The sequence below is a fragment of the Pleuronectes platessa genome, chromosome 16 (assembly GCF_947347685.1).
Source record: "Pleuronectes platessa chromosome 16, fPlePla1.1, whole genome shotgun sequence".
NCBI classification, from domain to species: Eukaryota; Metazoa; Chordata; class Actinopteri; order Pleuronectiformes; family Pleuronectidae; genus Pleuronectes; species Pleuronectes platessa.
This window is the reverse complement of record NC_070641.1, coordinates 16,129,852-16,149,078: the sequence shown is the minus strand read 5'-3', so window position 1 is coordinate 16,149,078 and position 19,227 is coordinate 16,129,852. Positions and strand designations below refer to the sequence as shown.

Genomic DNA, 19,227 nt, shown 5'->3' with positions numbered 1-19,227 from the left:
GCAACATTAAGTTCTTCCGCATGACAGTTATTAGTTTTACATCTATCACCTCACGTGAGGATTCAAAAGCTGCTTTTAGTAACTCCACACTGCTGAACACTGTTCGTCTTAATTTTACCTTAATATATAACTTCACTGTTTTGCTTGACTACACTTAACTGGCTGTGCTGTATCTGATAATCTGCCTTACAAAAGCCCACAAAGTGTCATATGTGTGTATCCACAAAATAATATATGGAGGACGAGGCAGTGGTGTCCTCAGTGGATCTTTAGGTTTTAGTTATATAGGCAGAAGACTTAACAACATTAACTTGGTTATTACTTATATATTTATTTTAAAAAAATTCTATGATTCTCTTTGTTTTCATTCTTAACATTTCCTCCAAATCATCACAGTGTCACTCATCAAAACATTGAATCTTCCCTGTTCAGCTCTAATGATTCTTTACAATTTATTTTGTAAACCTGATAAAGTTCATATTGTCTTTTAAGTGAAAAAAACAAACTAATTCCCAATTGATAATAATAATAAAAAGTTCTGTTGATGGGTTTCTGTGTCCACTCACTCTATCATTGACAACAACACAAGGACAGTGGTTAGTATATAGTGAAGCATGGTTGCGCTGTAAACAGAGATGTGTGTGTATACAGTATGGTTGTGTTGTGAACTCTGTGTGAGTACTGTCAACACAGAGACGTTGAGCAGGTGGGAACATTTCCCCCCCACTGAAGAAAGCTTTCTGTTTTTTTTTTTTACAGTTTTCACACACAAGGTTTACCGGTTTTGTTATTACTCAGTACATGACAGAGACAAAAATGACAAAAAATGAACACAATCAGAATGGGGGTCAGGGATAGTAGGTCACATCCAGCACATCCGGCCCACACACCTGGAATGGCACCAGTGTGGTCCGCTCCTGTTTGCCAGATCTTGGCCGTAAGTAAAACCCCAACAATCAAAGGTGACCTGAATTAGTTTGGTGTTATTTGGAGCACCAGTTACCACATGGGCCACGTTGGGTTCACATCCAGATTCGACATCTCCTTGGCACGTTTGCCAAAAAGGCCCCACATTTGTTTTGGGCTATTTCTTCTATCATTAGGCTCACAAAAATTCTGTTTGGGCCAGAGGGGCCGCGGCATAGCCTGAAGGGGCCCACATCCGTATGCCGGGTGCCATCATCCCTACAACAACCTGCCCAAAAATAGGTGTTATACTAACGTTATAATTCTACCTATAAGTTCAAACTAGACAGGATGGGACAGTTCCTTCTCGTGGATGTCAGTCTGGTCCCCGAGGCCCTGATCCCTCGTGTTCCAGATTTGTGCCGCTCCCGGGGACACTGTCTCTTTAAAGCGCAGGAGGAGGCGTGTAGGGACGTCGAGCGGCGACGCGCATTGACGGTGCGCGTCCTCCCGTGTCTTATGAATGGTCGCTGCCGTCTCAGGTCGTTTGACATTGTGGAGGCGCAGGACACCCCGGGCACCGAAGTGACTCCACTGGACGACGGAGGTTCACAGTGAGGACGGGTCGCTGGCTGAGGCGCGCACCGGCACAGGTTGTTTTTTTACGCACGGCGCGGTTCTTGTTCCCTGTCCCGTCTCATGTCAGCTCCGTGGTGACTCCGGCTGACCCGCAGAGGAGAGGGGGGCTGACACCTCTCACATCCACGCTCCAGCACCGAGGAGTGAGTGGATGAGACCTGCGCGCTCCTAACGTCAAAGTGCCCAACTCCAAAGTTTCACAGGGGACCGTTCCTGCGCATGATGTACACTATCACCAGAGGTCCCAGCAAACTGGCCACCCAGCGACGCACAGGTCAGAGTCTGGACTTTCATGCCGCATTTATGACATTTGGAACAATGGATCTTTTTGGGAAACCTAACGCTCGCTTTGTCTCTGTTCCCCAGGGCCCACGCAGCAGCTGGAGAACAAAATAAACGACTTCAAGCACAAGCAGACCTCGTGGAACCTGCCCGAGTAAGTGAAGTGACTTTAAAATAAGTAGAAGATAATGGAATGAAGAATCCCATTAATGCTCCAAGTTGTGTGTATGTGATGCTTTGTCATGTGGGGGTCTCACTGGGTTTTGGGAAGTCAGCGTGTTTTGCCAGCTTTGCATTAGGTGCGTTTGGAAGGGGGGGGGGGGAGTGTGTGTTACTGAATAATGACAGTGTCCATGTACGTCATCAGCTTGAGACAGGCAGAGTTACACCTCCACACTGTGCCCTCCCCGGGGCTCGGCCTGCCTGCTGGGTTGATTTCATGCCATTGACCCGGCCAGGCACTGGGAGTGCGTGACCTTCAGGGAAGGCGAGGTGGCACATGGCCGTTCATTCAGCTGTTGCACTCTCTGACTCCTACACAGCCAACCTTGCTTGACTTTTAAACCCAGAGGCTGATACCTCCTGCAGGGAAATCAGTATGCCCCCCCCCACTCCCCTGGGCTATACCTGTAACATTGTCTTCTCTCTCCTCGTACCCACCAGGCTCCCCGCGCCCAAGATTGTTTTCAACCGCCCGAACGGTAAGAAGTACCATCACCCTGCTCCGGCTCTGCCCGCAGACGACCATCAGGAAGAGACTTCCAGCGCAGCACATGAGGAAAATGTCAAGTTTCTCTATGAGGGTAAGGAAGTAACGTTAGTGGAATGGGTTGGACTGGAAATACAAGAACACGACACCAAACTAGCCTTCTCCCTGTCTCACTGTATCCACCGGCTATTTTGTGAATGACATTGTTTCGCTCGGAGTTTACTAGAACTGCTAACCAGCTGCCACCCCCTCCCTCCCACACCTCACCCACACAGCTGCTCTGATACTGATAGCCATGACAGGCGCTGAGCAGAGACATGTTATCACACCAGCGTGTCGAGCTCCAGCATGATGACCCGCGCTGGTACACGAGTCCTGTGGGAAACTCAGCCTTTTTGTCTGCTTTGAGGAGCGACAACAAAAGCTCCAGACAGGTTCTGTAGTGAGTTTCGGGCGACACTACACGCTGACCCAGTTTCTAGAGACTGTGGCCTCTTTTTTTAAATGTCCACATGCTCGTTCAGTCTCCAGGAGACTTCATTTGGCCTCAGCTCATGTTTTCTGTGTCCCGCGAGTTGTTGGCATTGAAGCTCAGTCACCGCAGCTCACTAACAGCCTCAGTGACCTTGTCGATGGGCGGACAAGGACACAAAGCAGCCTCCCTCCCCCACTTCAGCAAGTTTGCTATTCAGGGTCGACTCCTTCGCTTCAAACACTTCAGTGTTTGAAATGGAAACGTGTCCGTGTGAGTTTTCTGAAAGTCGTGTCCTGAAGGCAGCCAGAAGACTGAAAGTCAATTGTGATCATTAAAGCTCACACACTCACATGTGACTTCTACTTCTATCGGAGTTAGGACACAATGCATTCCATGGCCCCTGACTGTAAAACCCAATTCTAACTGTAACATAAAGAAACTGGTTTTAAGTCTCAAAACAGCTTTTGAAACACACACACACACACATGGCCACATGCTGCACACAAACACACGTGTCCACATGCTGCATTATTTGAAGCACAAACGTGCGCTCTTTGAAGCAGTCGTCCTTGTGCACTTGAAGTGTTTGACTCTGTGGGTGTGACCCTGTGGTACAGGAAAAATAACACACCTAGACAGATAATATTATTTTCTGTTGCCTAATAATTAGGGCAATAACACAATATCAATAGCTATATATTAAAAGTCCAATGTAAATGAGTATAATGTTAACATGTTGCACGGAGAGGAGGTTTGGCACATTAGTCATCGACGTCAGCTTGGTAAAATGTTTTGCTGTTTATTAAGTGTCTGAGTTTAAAACCACAACTGTCACTCAGGGTCTTAAAATAGTCGTTAAGCTCCTTTTGATTCTCTGACACTTTGTGTATTTGAATGTTTCCATGCAAGACGAACAAATCAACAACAAAATCCAAGTCGTTATTGTCTTTAAAGCTAACTGATTGTGTTGTTGTGTTTCCAGCCTGGCAGGAGGTGGAGCAGCAGCAGCAGGAGCAGCAGCACAGGCCTGAGGAAACACAGGCAGCAGTTCACTTTAAAGAAACCACTGCCGGCCCACACATTGACAGTGAGTACTGCTTCCTTCTCCTCTTCCTCTTCCTCACTCTGCAGCCTACTCCACAAGCTGCTCCTGTTCTCAGGTTATAGATCTGCATCTGTAATAGTTTGTTAAATGGCTGAACTAAGGTGTTTATGTAAACTACGGCTGCCGAGAGAATTAAAAGTATTACAAAGACCCCTCTGTGCTCCCCTCAGCATCAAGGTGCAGTTGGTGGTGTAACTTCTTAAAATTGTTCTTGTTCCGGTTGTATGAACTTATCACAAACCCGCCAGCTGAGTATTAGTTTGTTGTCTCATTGAGTAAATGACTTAGTTCCTTCCCCCTTCAGACTTTGTGCCCATCGACCTGGATGAATGGTGGGCCCAGCGCTTCCTAGCCAACATCGACAAGCTGTCCTGACACTGCTCTGGGACCAGCGGATCTTGACCGTCGGTCAGGAGGAGAGACTCTGGCTCCGGGATACGTGGGAGCAGCAGGTGTGAATGGGTCAGTGTCCTGATGGGATTCACGTGGACGGACAGCGCTGGGACGCTGCCGTAGGAACCACAGGGAATCGCCTCACTCGCCCTCCGGCCTTTTAACTCCAAACAACTAAACACCAAACATTCAGTCTGCCACAGACGGCTGAAGGACGATGTCTTCAGATTTGTCTCACCCTCAACAGAGATGTCATGCTACTTTGAAATGCAGTAAAGTTTTTTCTTTTCCAAAGAATCTCTGAATTGGCATCTTTTCTTCTTTGTCACAAGAATATCTCCATGTTTATTCACTTTTATTTATGATGCAGCCACATAAACAAACACCGTTTTGAAACTGTTCATATGTATTTTGCAACATTTAGCTTCTTGTAACAGGTGAACATAATATTAAATATGAAGATAAAATAGGATGAAAGACTTCAAAGAGAACAGTAAACGCTTCATCAGCCTGAAGTATGTAACGCACGTCTTAAGGCCTGTGGTTTATTAAACCTTCTCTTACTCACACTTAAGGATAACACCCGCCACATTTCAACAGGATTTTGAAATATGATTCAAGAATTCAGTTTTACTTTCACACTTTTGGGCTTTTTTAATGCATAACCGTTGTTTTTTTTTCCTAATTGTTTGTGACCGGTTTGCATCCAGAATATTCAGTATGTGCAGGTCACTGACTTAAATCATATACATAAGATGTTCTCACACATGAACTCCAGAAAACGTACACGCACTTGGGTCTGGACATTCCCCAGACTTTGCTTTTCACACATGAAGAATGCAGCAGGACACTGTCCAGGTGGGACCAGTTCACAACAGGAAAATGTCTGGAACATTCAGGTGAGGGCTGGCGCCTGGTAGAGCATGCAGGATGCATTAACGTATTAATTCTGCTGAGGACAACACATGTTTTTGTTTTAAAGCATATCAACACCGGCGTCTGCGCTTATCACCAAAAACTAAATTCTCATCTTTACAAGTTGGCATATTCTTAAATTATCAGAGTGAATCCTCAGGACAATCTGCTGCTGTATTCTCCCATGGACATTCTCTGGAGTTTTTAGTGGCAGCTAAACTCCGGAGAATGTCCACAGCAACTGATTCTCACATACACCCCCTCCGGAGAACTTCAGGGAAACGTCTGGAGTTCGGCTCCTGTCTAAAAGCAGCTTTACTGGAACCTGTCCTGTTTTTACATGGCAGCACATGGGCGGAGTACGAAAGTCACACTGAGAAGACGAGTAGAACAAACTTCACGACCAGCTCAGCCAGATCTTTAGAACGATTATTACCAATATTTGAAACAAAGAGCGGAAATGTTTATGGAAAAGCTCTGTAGGACGCTGCTGGCACGTCATCTCTCTCCAGCCTTTATGTGCTCTCCATACGTGGATATGAAGTTCACCAGAGGGGAAAGAGACGTGTTTATGTGGCTCGGTGTGAAGCCTGTAGCGCTCTTCAGAAACCGCAGTTCTCCTTCAGTGGCTGTAAATGCTTCAGTCACCAAAGCCAAGTCCGTCTGCACCGCTCATGTCTGCATGAGGCGCTCAGTGCTTCTCCAGAGCTTTAGTCAGAAGATCGTTCAGGCGGGAAATCATGGGTCGGGGATCATCGTTCAGGCCGGCTGTGATCATGGCGTTGTCGTAGATCTAAAAGAAAAAAGAGATTAAGAAGTAAGTAGGAGTTTAACTTTGCACAGGAAGGATGTTTAACTATTAGCAAAGGTTTTTAAAATATGCAAATATCCTCAGAAGGTTGATTACAGCTGCCTGAACAGAAACACGGCAACATCAACCATATTCATGATAAATGTTTCACTTTATTAGCTTCATTAATAGTGAACATATATTCATGTTTCTCCCCAGGAAGCAAATGAAAACAGAAGTAGCTCAGAAAAGGCAGCTTCTTATTAAAATGTTTAAATGTTATTTACCTGTTCCAGTAAGAGTCCGGCCAGGTCTGAGTTTGTGTCTTTCAGCGCGTGCATCTTCTTGATCAGATCGTGTCTGTGAGACGGTGGAAAATGTAAACCACCGTGAGAGCTGGACTTAAAACCGACTTGATTTAAAGTTACACCACCGTATTTGGTTATGCCTTAAATTGACTCAGGTAAAAATCCACCCATCTCTCACCCTGCATTGATCTCCAGTGTGGGCTGCAGTATCTGAGCTCTTTCCTCAGAGGTGCGGGCCATCTGCTGAGTGCGCAGGAAATGACGTGCAGCGCCCATTTCCAGCACGGTGATCATCGCTGGGTGTGTGTCCAGACGAGGGGTGAGCTGTGGGACCAGGGAGGAAACGTAGTAAACACGTCGGGGCGAAGTTACATAGTTAGGATGAAACAAGCCACATCATTGCATCACTGTCTCTACGCCTCAACTGTATAAATGAAACCACAAACTCAGACTGTGTAAAAACATGAGGAATGAATGCAGGCAGCTATGAAGAAAGATTGGAATCATTGAAGAAAAGAATCGATCATTATGTGTTGATCAGTTGTGATAATGTATTGGGGGTTACTAACAGTCAACTGTAGTGGGTCCGCTGAGTCAGTGCCTGTGTGTGTGTGTGTGTGTGTGTGTGTGTGTGTGTGTGTGTGTGTGTGTGTGTGTGTGTGTGTGTGTGTGTGTGTGTGTGTGTGTGTGTGTGTGTGTGTGTCTGCGTGTCTGCACAAGAGAGAGACTAGAGTGAGCCAAGTCAGGTTGGACTGAATCAATGAATGTATTATGGGTTACGGTTATATATCCCTAACCCATAATATAATGGACATTGTAGTGTCACAATTTGAATCATTCACAATCTAATATTGTCATATCGTTCACCTCCATTTAAGAGCATGACAATTTGTAAACCTACACAAGAAGCAACCCTGTGGCATTCTGATTCCTGAAAACCCATTCATCTTCTCTTTACCTTTATGTTGGTGACTCGGGGGCCGAGAGCGTTCTTCATCCAGGCGATCAGGTTGTCCGCCTCCTCCTGTGTCAGACGCTCAGAGGCTGCAGAGGAAAGACGACAGGAGACAAGGGATTAAACATTGAGGCGCTGGGGGAGAATGAAGGTGTGAACTTGGGGATAGGAGAGAGAGAAGCAGACCTGGTTTGCTGTCCTCAAACTTCTCCTCCTTGTAGTGATCCACCACGATGTCCGTCTCGGCGGAGATCAGTTTCTTCTTGTCAAACTCCTTGAGGTGGAGCAGGGTCAGCTCATCGAACTGCTCGAAGCAGAACAGCACCTGCACAGACACAAGACACAGGGTTTCACTGGATTTTTCATGGAACGGGTTATCATATTGTATTAATAATTGGCTTCCAATAAGATCAATACAGGTAATGGATCCATCACCGTCTGTCACGTCGGCCTCTCACCTCCATATCTTTCTGTTTCATGGCCTCAAAGTAGGGGGAGTGCTCTGCGAGGTGGCGGTTGGGGGCACACAGGTAGTGAATGTTGCGCGTGCCGGCCTTCATTCGAGAGCTGTACTCCATCAGACTGGTCTGCTGACCGGCCGGCAGAGCAGACGACTCAAACCTCAACAGCTTCGCGATGTCCTCCTGTAGGGAGACAGCTGCTGGTGAGACAACATGTTTCTGGACAGTGATGCTTCCTCCAGGCATCTTTATTAAGAGTGTGTCACCTTGACGTCCTGCTCCTGGGTGGTGATGATGCCCTCCCTCATGAAGAGGCTGTAGTCCTCAAAGAACTTGTTGTACTTCTCCGGCTCCTTCTTGCTTTGGTCCAGCAGGAAGCGGATCACCCGCTGCTGCAGAACGTCACGGAGCTTCCTGAAGTCAGGGGCAAAAAATGAATCACTTATCAATTATAAAGAAAATGTATACATTTTTTCAAGGGTCAACAGGAAGGGAAGAGATGACATATAAAACGAAGAACACAGCAAGTTGTAAAACTGGTCTTGTACCTGATGAGGGCGCTCTCTTGCAGCAGCTCTCTGCTCAGATTCAGAGGGATGTCCTCACTGTCCACCACACCTACACACACACACAAACCCTGTGAGGGACACTCATTGACATAATGCATTGCAGTCCTTATCATCTTACGGTTCAATTAAAGGTTAGATTCGATTACGGAAACAAACTGAGCCTTCTGTCCACACTCTGCGATCATTTCTTACTCATTGGTGCACGTCTTCTGAAATTTTACCGATATGGACAAACAAACGAAACGGAGCAGTACCACCGAAAATCACAGGGGCAGTGGAGCCACTAGTGAGTGAGACGACCACAGGACACGTGGAAGAAATGTCAACAATGGCAGAACTTTCAGAGAAGAGGCTTTGCGAGTTGTTAAGAAACTACAGGCATCAAAATGTCAAAACTTCCTCCACCATTACACTTTTTGTATTACTTAATGACTCAGTGAAGAATGATTACGCAGTTGGTAACTGACAAATCTCTTTTTGTATATAAATGTGTCATAAATGAGCCTAATATTTTTGCTTCAGTACATAGAATCAAAGTGGAGGATCCGAACCTTGGAGGAAGCGCAGCCATTTGGGGAGGATGTCAGTGGCTTTGGTCTGGATCAAGACCTTCCTGCTGTACAGAGCCACGCTGGAGCCCATCTCCCTGCTCACGTCAAACATGCTCGGCTTCTGTGGGTCCATAAAATCTTTTATCAAAACATTGATGAAAATCAAACTTTAATTTACCCAGTGCCACTGAAATAATGTTTGGTCTGGAGAGAGGAGTACTTAAATTACTGAATTCATGGATTTGTTAAACCATGTCCATGCCTTGAGGTTAGCTGGTTGTATCCCCTAATGTAAGACTCTTATAAATAAAGCAGCAGAGAAAACGTGCTCCTCACCGCCTCAGGAACGTAGAAGATGCTTCGGATGTTGACCGGGGCGTCGGCGCGGTAGTGCAGCGTGTAGCGGGGCTTGTCGTAGGCCTGGGCGATGTAGCGGTAGAACTCCTCATGCTGCCAGTCGCTGATCTCCTTCGGCTCCATCATCCACAAAGCCTGCAGGGAGACGGGGGTCAAACAACAGTTAGCTTAAAAAGGACTGTGCATGTTTTTACAATGAAAACTTTCAGCTCAGACGTTACATCATTTTTGCTTAAGTGAAATCTTCATTGTCAGAGCATCAACCTTAGATTCAAATCTGTCTTCATTAGGGACAATGTGTTCAGTATGAGAATCTTATTTTATAATTATCTACTAATATTTTGAGATCAAGTAAACAATACCACAGCCTTAACATTAAGCTTTTTCTTTCCTATTAATACTATGCTGTTTTGGTTTTAAAAAAAGTAATACAAACAAGTAATACAATAAAAAAACGTACATGCTTTGTTCTCTTTATTTGTGAATAGCAAAATGCACAAGATGCACAATCCTGTACAGTTGATTTATTGTGTGTAATTTGTGATTGAAAAAATAAAATGCTGTTGGTTAAGAAGTTTCCTCCTGTTTTGCTCTTAAGATTAAGATGTCTCAAATGTTTGTGTAGTGCTGAATACAGACGGGATATTTGGGGGATGAAGCTGATCTCAATAATAGGGATTAAAAAATGTCCAGTACCGATCTTTCAACCGTTACATATTTCTAAAAAATGGCAATGATCCCTAAAATATCGATATCCAAACGTTATGACTATAGCTGTAATTGAGGTTGTTCACCAGCTACATGATAAATCAGTCGGACTGTAGTACTGGATCTTAACAACTTGAAATTGTTGTAGCCTCACCTGCAGAGTGTTGAGCCTCCGTCCATTCAGGAAAATGGGGAAACTGACAAAGTTGCTGTACTTTGTTACAACCTCTGAAAGAGATACAACAGGTTGTCGTCACGGGGAATGATGCATTAATCAAAAGGATCACTGGAAGTTTTTGTTTCACTGCTGAAGAAGCCTCAGAAGTTTTACCTTTAACTCTGTCCTCAGTGGAAAACTCCTTGCAGTCGTCCTTGAGGTGCAGCACGATCTTCGTTCCCGGATGAACACCACTGGCTTCAGCAATCTCGAAAACTCCAGAGCTGATAGAGACAATGACAGAGAACATCTGAGGATCATCAGGATCACAGCCTTGTTATGCTGTAAAACAGAATCACACCAAGGAACTGTAATAATACGCTTCCTCTTATTGCACTCACCCGTCTGATGACCACTTGTACCCAGGTGCATCGGGCTCAGCAGAGCGCGAGTAAACTTCCACACGGTCAGCCACCATGAAGGAGGAGTAGAACCCGACCCCGAACTGACCAATGATGGAGCTGCTGGCCTCTGCCTGGTCCTGCAGAGCATCCAGAAAGGCCTGTAATGAATAGAAGAGTAGTTTTGACAGAAAGTGAGAACAGCAAGATAAATCATATACACACGTTTGAACTTGCTGTTTACTTATACAAAAATTAGATACCTTTTCATAAATGAATAAATGACGAGTGAAAAAGATGCAAAGAACTACAAACAAGTCACCTTTGAACCGGAGCGAGCGATGGTCCCCAGGTTGGCCACCAGCTCCTCTTGGTTCATCCCCACTCCAGTGTCCTATTGGCACAGAAATTCCTCAGTTAATCAGTAATTGTAAGCTGTAGTACCATTTTTTTCCACCAGGTGGCAAGCCTGGTCAAAACCATACTAGGAAACAAACTCAAACGTCACAGTTTGTGACTTACACTGGAAACACAAGGGAAATCACGCTGTGCATTGATTCGTAATAATTCTGATGAGTTTCATTGAAAAGGATTTCATGGGAGCTTCTGTGTGGTTTTAATGCACAATGAAACATTTGTTAAGATGGGGCTGTACCTGGATGGTGAAGGTGCCCTTGGCAGCGTCGGACTGCAGGTGGATCTCCATGGGAGCCGTTTCCCCCCCCGCTGTCATCAGCTTGTGACGCAGTTTTTCTAACGCATCACTACCATTCGAGATCAGCTCCCTGATGAACACCTGGTGGGACGAGAAGGCCGCCATTATAATTAATAAACTCGCATGTCGGTGTAGCTAAGGTTGTTTTCCAATACACACTCTCTTACCTCTTTCTCTGAGTACAGGGACCTGGCAACAATGTCCAGCAGCTTTTTTGTTTCAGCCTGAAACTCATGTTTGGAGAAGTCGCCTTGAAGAATCAGGGGTGAGACAAAATGTTAGATAATCATAAATCTAACAGATGATGGCAAACAATGGATTCAACTCCAGTTGCTCCCGCACCTTGAACAGACTCTGTGTCACTGATGATGGTGTGCAGGCGCTCCTCCTCTGGCTCCTTCTCAGGCTCCTTTTCAGCCTCCTGGGTGCTGTAGTAAGACTGCTGGCAGACACCAAGGCAGGAACGCTGAGCGCTCCACAGTCGGGCCTGACTGCTCCACCTCTGCTGCTGCGTGACCCGTAAGTCTAAGGACAGGAGGGATAAGACAGTGGGGAGGTTAGAAAACATCTCATGGGTGTTCTTTGTCTTTATGGGGACGTGCTGAGGGTCTGTATTTATCAGTGGTCTGATAGTATCTATGAGCTCCAACACACTGATCACACCTTGTATTAATAATGTGATTATTTGCCAACTTAGAGCTGACCCCTAGTGATCGAATCCCTCTGAGCGGATGTCAATACCTGGTCTGATCAGGGTCTTGGAGCTTATTGATACTAGAGAGGAACAAACCATCAGATCCTCACTGACAACAGAAACAAAAACAAAGCAGGGAAAGAAATAAAACGTACTCAGGTCCAATAGTCTGAGACCACTCCCCCATGGAGCTCACTGTATGAATGTACAGTTTTGAGTGTCTGCTAAAAACCAAGAAATGGAAACAATGACTTATCAATTTTCTGGCTTGAAAACTTTTAATAGCTAATGTTGTTTTATTTGTGAGGAAAGTGGAATCAGTGAGAGGGACCCTGAGGTGACATCACACTTCAGGAACCTTTCTTCTGTTATTTAAACACTGGTGTATTCACTTTGGGTGACAATCTAAAGGGGTTCAGTCCACTGAGTTTCAGTCTGATATGACTGTGTAATAACTTTGTATTTTAAGTACATGGTTGGTTTAATCCACCCGCACATGTCGCACACGGGTCGGACTGACAGACCGGGCTCTTAGTGTCGAGCTACCGGCGGGTAGATTCCATATTTCGCCCTGAATCTCACCTTGTGGCTCTGCTCAGCTAACCCGGCTAACGATGCTAACAAACATTAGCTCACCTGCGGACAAGGAGAGCGAGGCGGTTCTGCTGCTCAGCCCTCGCGTGCACGTCGTTAGGCGCGTGCCGGTCCCCCGGGAGGAACCGAGCACGAACCGAGCCAGCGAGAGACACCGGGACATGAGGACGGCGGTGGGACAGACGAGAGACACGAAGACAAGTTGACCCGTGGATAGTTTGACCCGCAGAGAGAGACACCCACACACACACGCTGAACGAAACGACACAGTCAGGACCCCGCGCCTCGTGATGACGCCGGTATGGTGCGTCTTCGCGCTGCCTGATGAGAAGTGGGCGTCACTCAATCGATTACAGTCCCATTTGGTGGATTAACGAACCATTTGATCTCAGTATGATTGATTTTAACCAATGCTAGTTTTTTCAGGGCAAGTTTATTGTTGGTGCTAATCCCATTTATAAACGAATTCATTCTCATTTCTTTATTCGCCCGTCAAGGTCAAACGGTGATCGTTTTACTTATAGTCCAATTAACAGACGTAAATGTTTGAGAATATGGTGACTAAGTTTGTTATGTTTATGATGAGTGCAGTTTAAAACTTATTTGCAACTGGCCGGGAAATCAGTAGAATAGACACGTCCGCCAACGGCCCCCTGGTGAAGCCACTTCTAAATTCACTAGATCCAGATTTTTCTTCTAATCTGCAACCAGTGTTGTGCAAGTTCACTACTCTCATTAACAAGTTCAAAGTTCAGTTCATACAAGTAAACATGAATAGTTCACGTTCATAGTTCACCATTTAAATTCTGAACTAGTTCATATTTCAGTTCATTTCATAGTTTTAAGGTAGAAAGTGAGAATGAAAGACTTAACTTGTTAAAGAAAACCTTATCCATCACTACCCCTTGCCTTTACTGTCGGAATGTTTATCAGACAGTGTGTAAAAATCCCTCAGATAATAATAAGGTGCATCGGATCTTGGATGTAGTTGCTGAGTCTGCGTCTCTGCTTTCTCTTGCCATCTGTATATGAGACCGAGAGCTGTTGTGTTGCAGGTATGGCCTGCCCCTTTAAGGAAAGTTTGTAGTGTGTGACGTAGTGCACCAGGGTATTGTGGGAAAATACGCTAAAAGTGTGTTTATAAGGAGAAGTGACGGAGCACCGAGAGGTGATGCGAGTGTTGCTCCTGCTGTATATCCGAGAAATAAAGTGGCCGCATTCCAAGTAAAGAAACATCTCCTCCTCCTTCTTCACGGAGCGGTCCGGACGGCTGGTTACCGGCCAGACAGCGAGCCAAGATAACCAGTGACAGGGGCGGCTCCTGGTACAGGCGACATAGGAGACTGATTTATCATGACGTGACACATGCTATGTAAAACAATACATTAACGTCACACCATCATCCTCTAACCTCGGGGACGCACCGGAGGTAGAAGCGCTGCGAAAAGCGCTCCGCCTCCTTTCCTCGCCCATGTTAAATACTTTGGCTGTTCGCACCGGCAGCGTAGTGCCGGGAAGAACCAGGAAGCGCCGCAGCCACACACGCAAGCACATAATCTCCTGTGGGGGGGTGGCGGCTACAGGCTTGCGTAGGTCAGTCACCTGTGAAGAACTGCATCATTTACCCCTGAACCAGCGCGGAGAAATGATGATGAAATGTAATATAAACATTTTAAATATAAAATGAAATATATATTTTTTTATTAAATTAAATATATATATTTTTTAATTAAATTAAATGGGGAAAAAAAACAAAAAAAAAAACTGCGCGCGCACATCCTGCGCAGAAGTCTACTGCGCACACTGCGCAGAAGGCCACTGCGCACATTCTGCGCAGAAGCCCATTGCGCACATCCTGCGCAGAAGCCTACTGCGCACATTCTGCGCAGAAGCCCATTGCGCACATCTTTTTTGCGCAATCTCACACTCACACAGAGAGATAAATGTCTTTCCCCCTAAATGTACCAGTTTTTCCCATCAAGATCCATTAATTACACTTCATTAATACGAAATGTGGAAAAACAATCCTACAATGTTTTGGAAAGTGATCTTCTGCTGGATCCAGATCTGATACTACATTTCCTGGGTTCTTACCACTTCCTTCCATCATGATTTTTGGTAATTCGTCCAGGAATTATTTGATAATCGTGTTTAAAAACAAGCTGACAGGGGTGAAATCAACCCCCCCCCCATGGCGGAGGTAATAATATGCTACTCTATTGGAAAATCAATTAATGATTTATATCAGTCTTCAACTAAAATCTAAAGAATTGATGTTCCCAGCTTCTCAAACGGGTAGATTGGGTTTTCTCCCTTTTACTTGATAGTAAACTAACCTACGCTAAACTAAAGCTCTGTTTTATAGTGATTAATAATGAAAGCAATCAGTAGTTGACTGATTATGACCCCGACATAGTTTTCTACAAAAGAATAGACTTAGAATTAGTCTGTGGCACACAGGTTTATTTAACAATATGGTATATAAGTACGAAATGAGCCATTTGAACCAGTTTGTACAGTGATTTCATTCTTATTTTCTGCATATTTACAGTACTGTCTAGCTGCATGATTTACATTAGAGAACAGTTCATCAATTCAAGTTTAATGCAAGAGAGACCATGATGCACAAAACTCTCTCTGAATACAAATCAGCAGTCAAACAAATTAATTTCCCACCACAGGCAAAAGAGGTTCAGTATGTAATGAGAATTTCTTTATACTGAAGGAGAGACAAAGCAATTTTTTTTAAACATCTGCAAGAGAAAATACTGGGCCCGGGCCAGTAAACTGAACATTCTGGCACCTGTGAACATTACAAGCTTCAATGCAAGTTTTTCTAACACCTGCATGTTGTGTTTGGGTGTGTGCAATAGTTCCTAGATCTATACAAATACGTTAATCTCCCATAGACTCTGCAAACAGGAAAGAAATTAAGGCTTTCCCAAAGGCAGTCCTTTTTGAAAAATGGCATATTAGAATAAATTAGCCAGGAACAAGAGAAACTGAGCAAGAGGTGAAACCTGGCAAAAATTTCCCCAGGCAAATAATTTTACAGTCTTCTCAACACAAATACAATATTAATTTGCAAAGGTACAAAATAAAAAAAGAATAATAAATTGAAATATTTTTTGTTTTGAGAAGTTTTGTTAAAAAAGTCAATACCAGAGCATAACAAATGAAAAACAAATTAAAACAACACAAAGACCAGGGCAAATTCTTGCATGGCTGGTCTGGAACCAAAAATATATTCTTTGTGTCTTTGTTGTCTTCTTTTCAACAGCAACTATTAAATCACTCTGTGTGGGAAGAAAAAGCAGTCCCTTGGTTTCAGGAAAGTTCACAGTCCGTAGGCCTCATATGACTCATTAGTTTGTTTTTCTTTTCGCTTTTTACATCAGCAAGTACAAAATTTTCTCAGCTGAAAACAGAACAAGGCCTTCTGTCATGAAATGCTACAATCCTTCAACAAATTTCTCCAACGTGTCTCCCGTCGTGTCACCCACCATACCCATGTCATTACTTAACCCCCCTCGATTTGGTGTGTTAAGCTGCGGCAGCATGGCACTCTGCTCCGGCGTTCCCATGTGTCCCTGGTCCATGGAGCCTGACATGGGGCCTCCGAGGCTGGGGTGAGGAGAACTGGAGTGGAGGGCGCCGTGCTGGGGCGAAGGCTGCGGCTGTATTCGTGGGGAGGGACTGGAATGCGGGGGCTGCTGCGAAGGTGGACGGGGCGACTGCACTGGGGCTGGGGAGCGGACTTGGTTTCCTAAAGAGTTTGCCATTGCCTGGCCAGGTAGATGAGCTCCTCCCTGGGCTTGGCCTTGGAGCATGTGTGATTGAGGACTCATCGAGTTGGCCTGCCCCGGAGAGCCCATCTGCTGCTTCAACATCTGCTGTTGCTGTTGAAGCATGCGCTGCTGGAGGAGATTCTGAGACCCATCCATGCCCATGCCAGGTTGGCCCATTTGGGATGTGGGAGGGAGCTGGCCCATGGGGCCCCCACCTCCTTGCATAGCCATTTGCTGCTGCATACGAATCTGGGAGTAGCTGGCTGGCCCTGGCTGCTGCTGAGGGAACTGACTATGGCTCTGAGGCATTCCTCCCTGCTGCTGCTGCTGCGCCGCCTGCTGCTGCGCCTGCTGCTGCTGCTGCTGCTGCATCTGCTGCATCCGGAGCAGCTGTTGTCTACGGTACAGCTGGGGATTGCCATTTTGAGCAGCGTTCATCATCTGGCCTTGGGGGCCCATGGGTGCCATGCTCTGGGGCCCTACTTGCTGAGGAGGCTGCTGCTGGGGTGCCATCCCTGGCCTCTGCACCTGGTTTGCCATGGCTGCCATGGCCTGCATTCCTGCCTGAGACCCCAGCATGGCCTGAGGGTTCTGCTGCATCTGCTGCTGTGGCTGGTTGGCCTGGTACTTCGCTGTCCTCTGTTTAATAAAGGCGGCCATGAGTTGGGGGTTAGACTTGAGGATGTTGAGAACCTGCTGTTGCTGCTGAGGGGAGCTGGGAGATTTGAGGGTTCGCAGCAAGTCCTGTAGGGCACTCGGAGCAATGTTTCCAGGCATCACCCGTGGCATGTTTTGCTGCTGTGGTGTCATGCCCTGCTGTGAGGGCCCCTGGGGAGGCATGACCCCAGGCATCTGGAGACCCTGTTGCTGAGGCATTATGGGTCTCTGCATGAGCTGGCCCTGTTGGGGCATGGGAGATCCCTGAGCCTGCTGAGGGGCCATGGGGCCTTGTTGAGGAGGGACCTGTGGCGGATGACCCTGGGGATTCTGCATGGGGTTCTGCATGCCTGGACCCCACTGGCCCTGCTGCATAGCCTGCATCACCTGAGGGCCCCGCGGACCCTGCATCATCTGCATCTGGCCCTGCATCTGGCCCTGCATCTGGCCCTGCATCTGGCCCTGCATCTGGCCCTGCATCTGGCCCTGCACCATCATTCGTGGGTGGTTCATGGGCATCCCATTCATGGCATAATTCTGCTGCTGATGTTGCTTTGCCTTGGCTACCATCTCGATCTGTTTGGCCACCTTCAGGGCTGCCAGCTGCTGCTGCTGCTGCTGCTGCTGCTGCTGCTGCTGCTGCGGCGGCGGCGGCAGAGGCTGAGGCTGCTGTTGGTGTGGCATGTTAGGCAGAGGTGACTGCTGCTGATGCAGAGGCGATGACTGGGGTCCTGGTTTGCCCTGTGGGACTGGTGTTGGGGGCTGGCTGATGCGGCCGTTGTTGGGAAATACTTGGGCAATATTGGCAGGGTTTGGTGGCTGATGCTGTTGGGGCTGGTTGGGCATGGGCTGAGGCGTCTGGGGCGTATTAGGCTGCTGAACAGGGTTTGGTGTATCGGGGGCTGCTGAGGTAGGTGGAGATGGCAAGGGCATACCCCTTCCAGCCATTGTGGCCATTCTGCGGCGCATCATTTGAGCCTGATGGAGCCTATGCTGCAGCTGCTGCTGACGGAGTTTGTGCTTGATGTTGAGACAGAAGGGAACAGGACACTTGTTCTCCTGACAGTGCTTGGCGTGATAACAACATAAAGCGATGAGCTGCTTGCAGACAGGGCAGCCACCATTTGTCTTGCGCTTGCAGCCCTTGGTGTGTTGAACCACCCTCTTCATCTTCTGGCATGAAGGCAGAGAGCAGTTTGCATTGCGGCATTGACAGGCATGGACCAGGGACTGGATGCAGCGCTGGATGCTGAGACGCCGGCTCTCCTGCGGGCTCTTGGAGGCCTCTCCACCCTGACTGTTGCTGTCGTCGTCTAAACCCAAGCCCCACTTCACCATCTGGTGCTCATGGCCCTTAATGTTGTAGCAGTTAATGCATAGGTCGTAGTCCTGATGAGAAATAATGAAGGAACATCAAGGTTATGTTAAGATTTTAAATGAATTCAAAATTGATATAGTGCAATTTCATCATTTCCTACCTCGCAGACGGTGCAGTGCCAGCGAGTCTCCACGTGGTGCTTGCATTCATTGCAGGTGTACACAAAGCGGTCCTGGCCCTGGTTATGCAGCTCCACCAACATGCACATTGTACTCCATTTGCATCTCCGCAGAGAACTGAACTCCCAGTGCTTGTCCCTGGCTAAAGTCAGAAAGGCATCACGGCCATCCATTAGGTCACAGGTCAACAGAGGGTCGGGGTCCATTATGGGCGGCAGGGTGTTGATGACTGGCCCAGCATGGAGGTGGATGACAAAAAATACCTGGTAGAAGAAAGGAGAGGAAACGAAAGCAGTGAGGACATAAAAAGTATCGTCAGTATCAGTCCGTCCTTCGTTGGAAATATCAAAAGTGTTTATAAAATCTGTTATAGCTGCTTGATTGGTTTCCTACCTCCTTGTGTTTCTCCATCGAGGCGTAGAGCTTCTGGGACAGATCATTAGCTACATTAGGCATCCCAGGCTTCTTCTTATTGGCTCGGCTGACGCTGCTCTTGTTTTTGTTGGCTTTCTTGTTGTTCTTCTTTTTGGCATTCTTGCTGTCAGTCGGGGTTCCCTTGAAAAAAGATGGACAAGAACGTTCAGACATTGCACAACAGGCA

At 46.5% G+C, this 19,227-nt stretch overlaps 3 protein-coding genes across 7 annotated transcripts in view; 1 reads left to right on the top strand and 2 right to left on the bottom strand.

Moving 5' to 3' along the window:
- The first annotated feature begins 1,418 nt into the window (after positions 1 to 1,418).
- Positions 1,419 to 4,872, top strand: LOC128458884 (MAPK regulated corepressor interacting protein 2). The gene is made up of 5 exons (XM_053443933.1): positions 1,419 to 1,819; positions 1,912 to 1,981; positions 2,491 to 2,630; positions 3,994 to 4,098; positions 4,421 to 4,872. Exons 1-5 carry the CDS (start codon positions 1,765 to 1,767, stop codon positions 4,489 to 4,491), a joined length of 441 nt encoding a protein of 146 aa, XP_053299908.1. The 5' UTR covers positions 1,419 to 1,764; the 3' UTR covers positions 4,492 to 4,872.
- trap1 (TNF receptor-associated protein 1) lies at positions 4,848 to 12,923 on the bottom strand. Its single transcript, XM_053443931.1, has 18 exons — positions 12,727 to 12,923; positions 11,739 to 11,921; positions 11,564 to 11,646; positions 11,337 to 11,477; positions 11,004 to 11,075; positions 10,682 to 10,842; positions 10,455 to 10,564; positions 10,278 to 10,351; positions 9,395 to 9,550; positions 9,059 to 9,179; positions 8,487 to 8,556; positions 8,205 to 8,352; positions 7,936 to 8,121; positions 7,664 to 7,802; positions 7,481 to 7,566; positions 6,701 to 6,846; positions 6,502 to 6,574; positions 4,848 to 6,217 (listed from the first exon to the last, which is right to left on the bottom strand). The coding sequence occupies exons 1-18, from the start codon at positions 12,845 to 12,847 to the stop codon at positions 6,116 to 6,118; spliced, it is 2,172 nt and encodes a 723-aa protein (XP_053299906.1). The 5' UTR covers positions 12,848 to 12,923; the 3' UTR covers positions 4,848 to 6,115.
- Positions 12,924 to 15,126: 2,203 nt separating this feature from the next.
- The window catches only part of crebbpb (CREB binding protein b), a 33,454-nt gene continuing 29,353 nt past the window's right edge, over positions 15,127 to 19,227 (bottom strand). For all 5 annotated transcript variants that reach the window (XM_053442925.1, XM_053442927.1, XM_053442926.1 and 2 more), the window contains exons 29-31: positions 19,020 to 19,181; positions 18,608 to 18,889; positions 15,127 to 18,518 (exon numbers count right to left, since the gene is read on the bottom strand). In XM_053442925.1, the coding sequence (XP_053298900.1) occupies positions 16,137 to 18,518; positions 18,608 to 18,889; positions 19,020 to 19,181 (2,826 nt within the window). In that variant the 3' untranslated portion in view covers positions 15,127 to 16,136. The remainder of the gene's footprint in view (positions 18,519 to 18,607; positions 18,890 to 19,019; positions 19,182 to 19,227) is intronic.

What these genes read in the sequence shown, in the direction of transcription:
- LOC128458884 (XM_053443933.1), top strand. Translation starts at nt 1,765, where the DNA reads ATGATGTACACTATCACCAGAGGTCCCAGCAAACTGGCCACCCAGCGA. An exon ending in ACCTCGTGGAACCTGCCCGA is followed by an intron (nt 1,982 to 2,490) that starts GTAAGTGAAGTG and finishes CGTACCCACCAG; the next exon opens with GCTCCCCGCGCCCAAGATTG. An exon ending in TGCCGGCCCACACATTGACA is followed by an intron (nt 4,099 to 4,420) that starts GTGAGTACTGCT and finishes TTCCCCCTTCAG; the next exon opens with ACTTTGTGCCCATCGACCTG.
- trap1 (XM_053443931.1), bottom strand. Translation starts at nt 12,847, where the DNA reads ATGTCCCGGTGTCTCTCGCTGGCTCGGTTCGTGCTCGGTTCCTCCCGG. An exon ending in AGGGCACCTTCACCATCCAG is followed by an intron (nt 11,076 to 11,336) that starts GTACAGCCCCAT and finishes CTGTGCCAATAG; the next exon opens with GACACTGGAGTGGGGATGAA. An exon ending in CAAGAGAGCGCCCTCATCAG is followed by an intron (nt 8,353 to 8,486) that starts GTACAAGACCAG and finishes CCCTGACTTCAG; the next exon opens with GAAGCTCCGTGACGTTCTGC.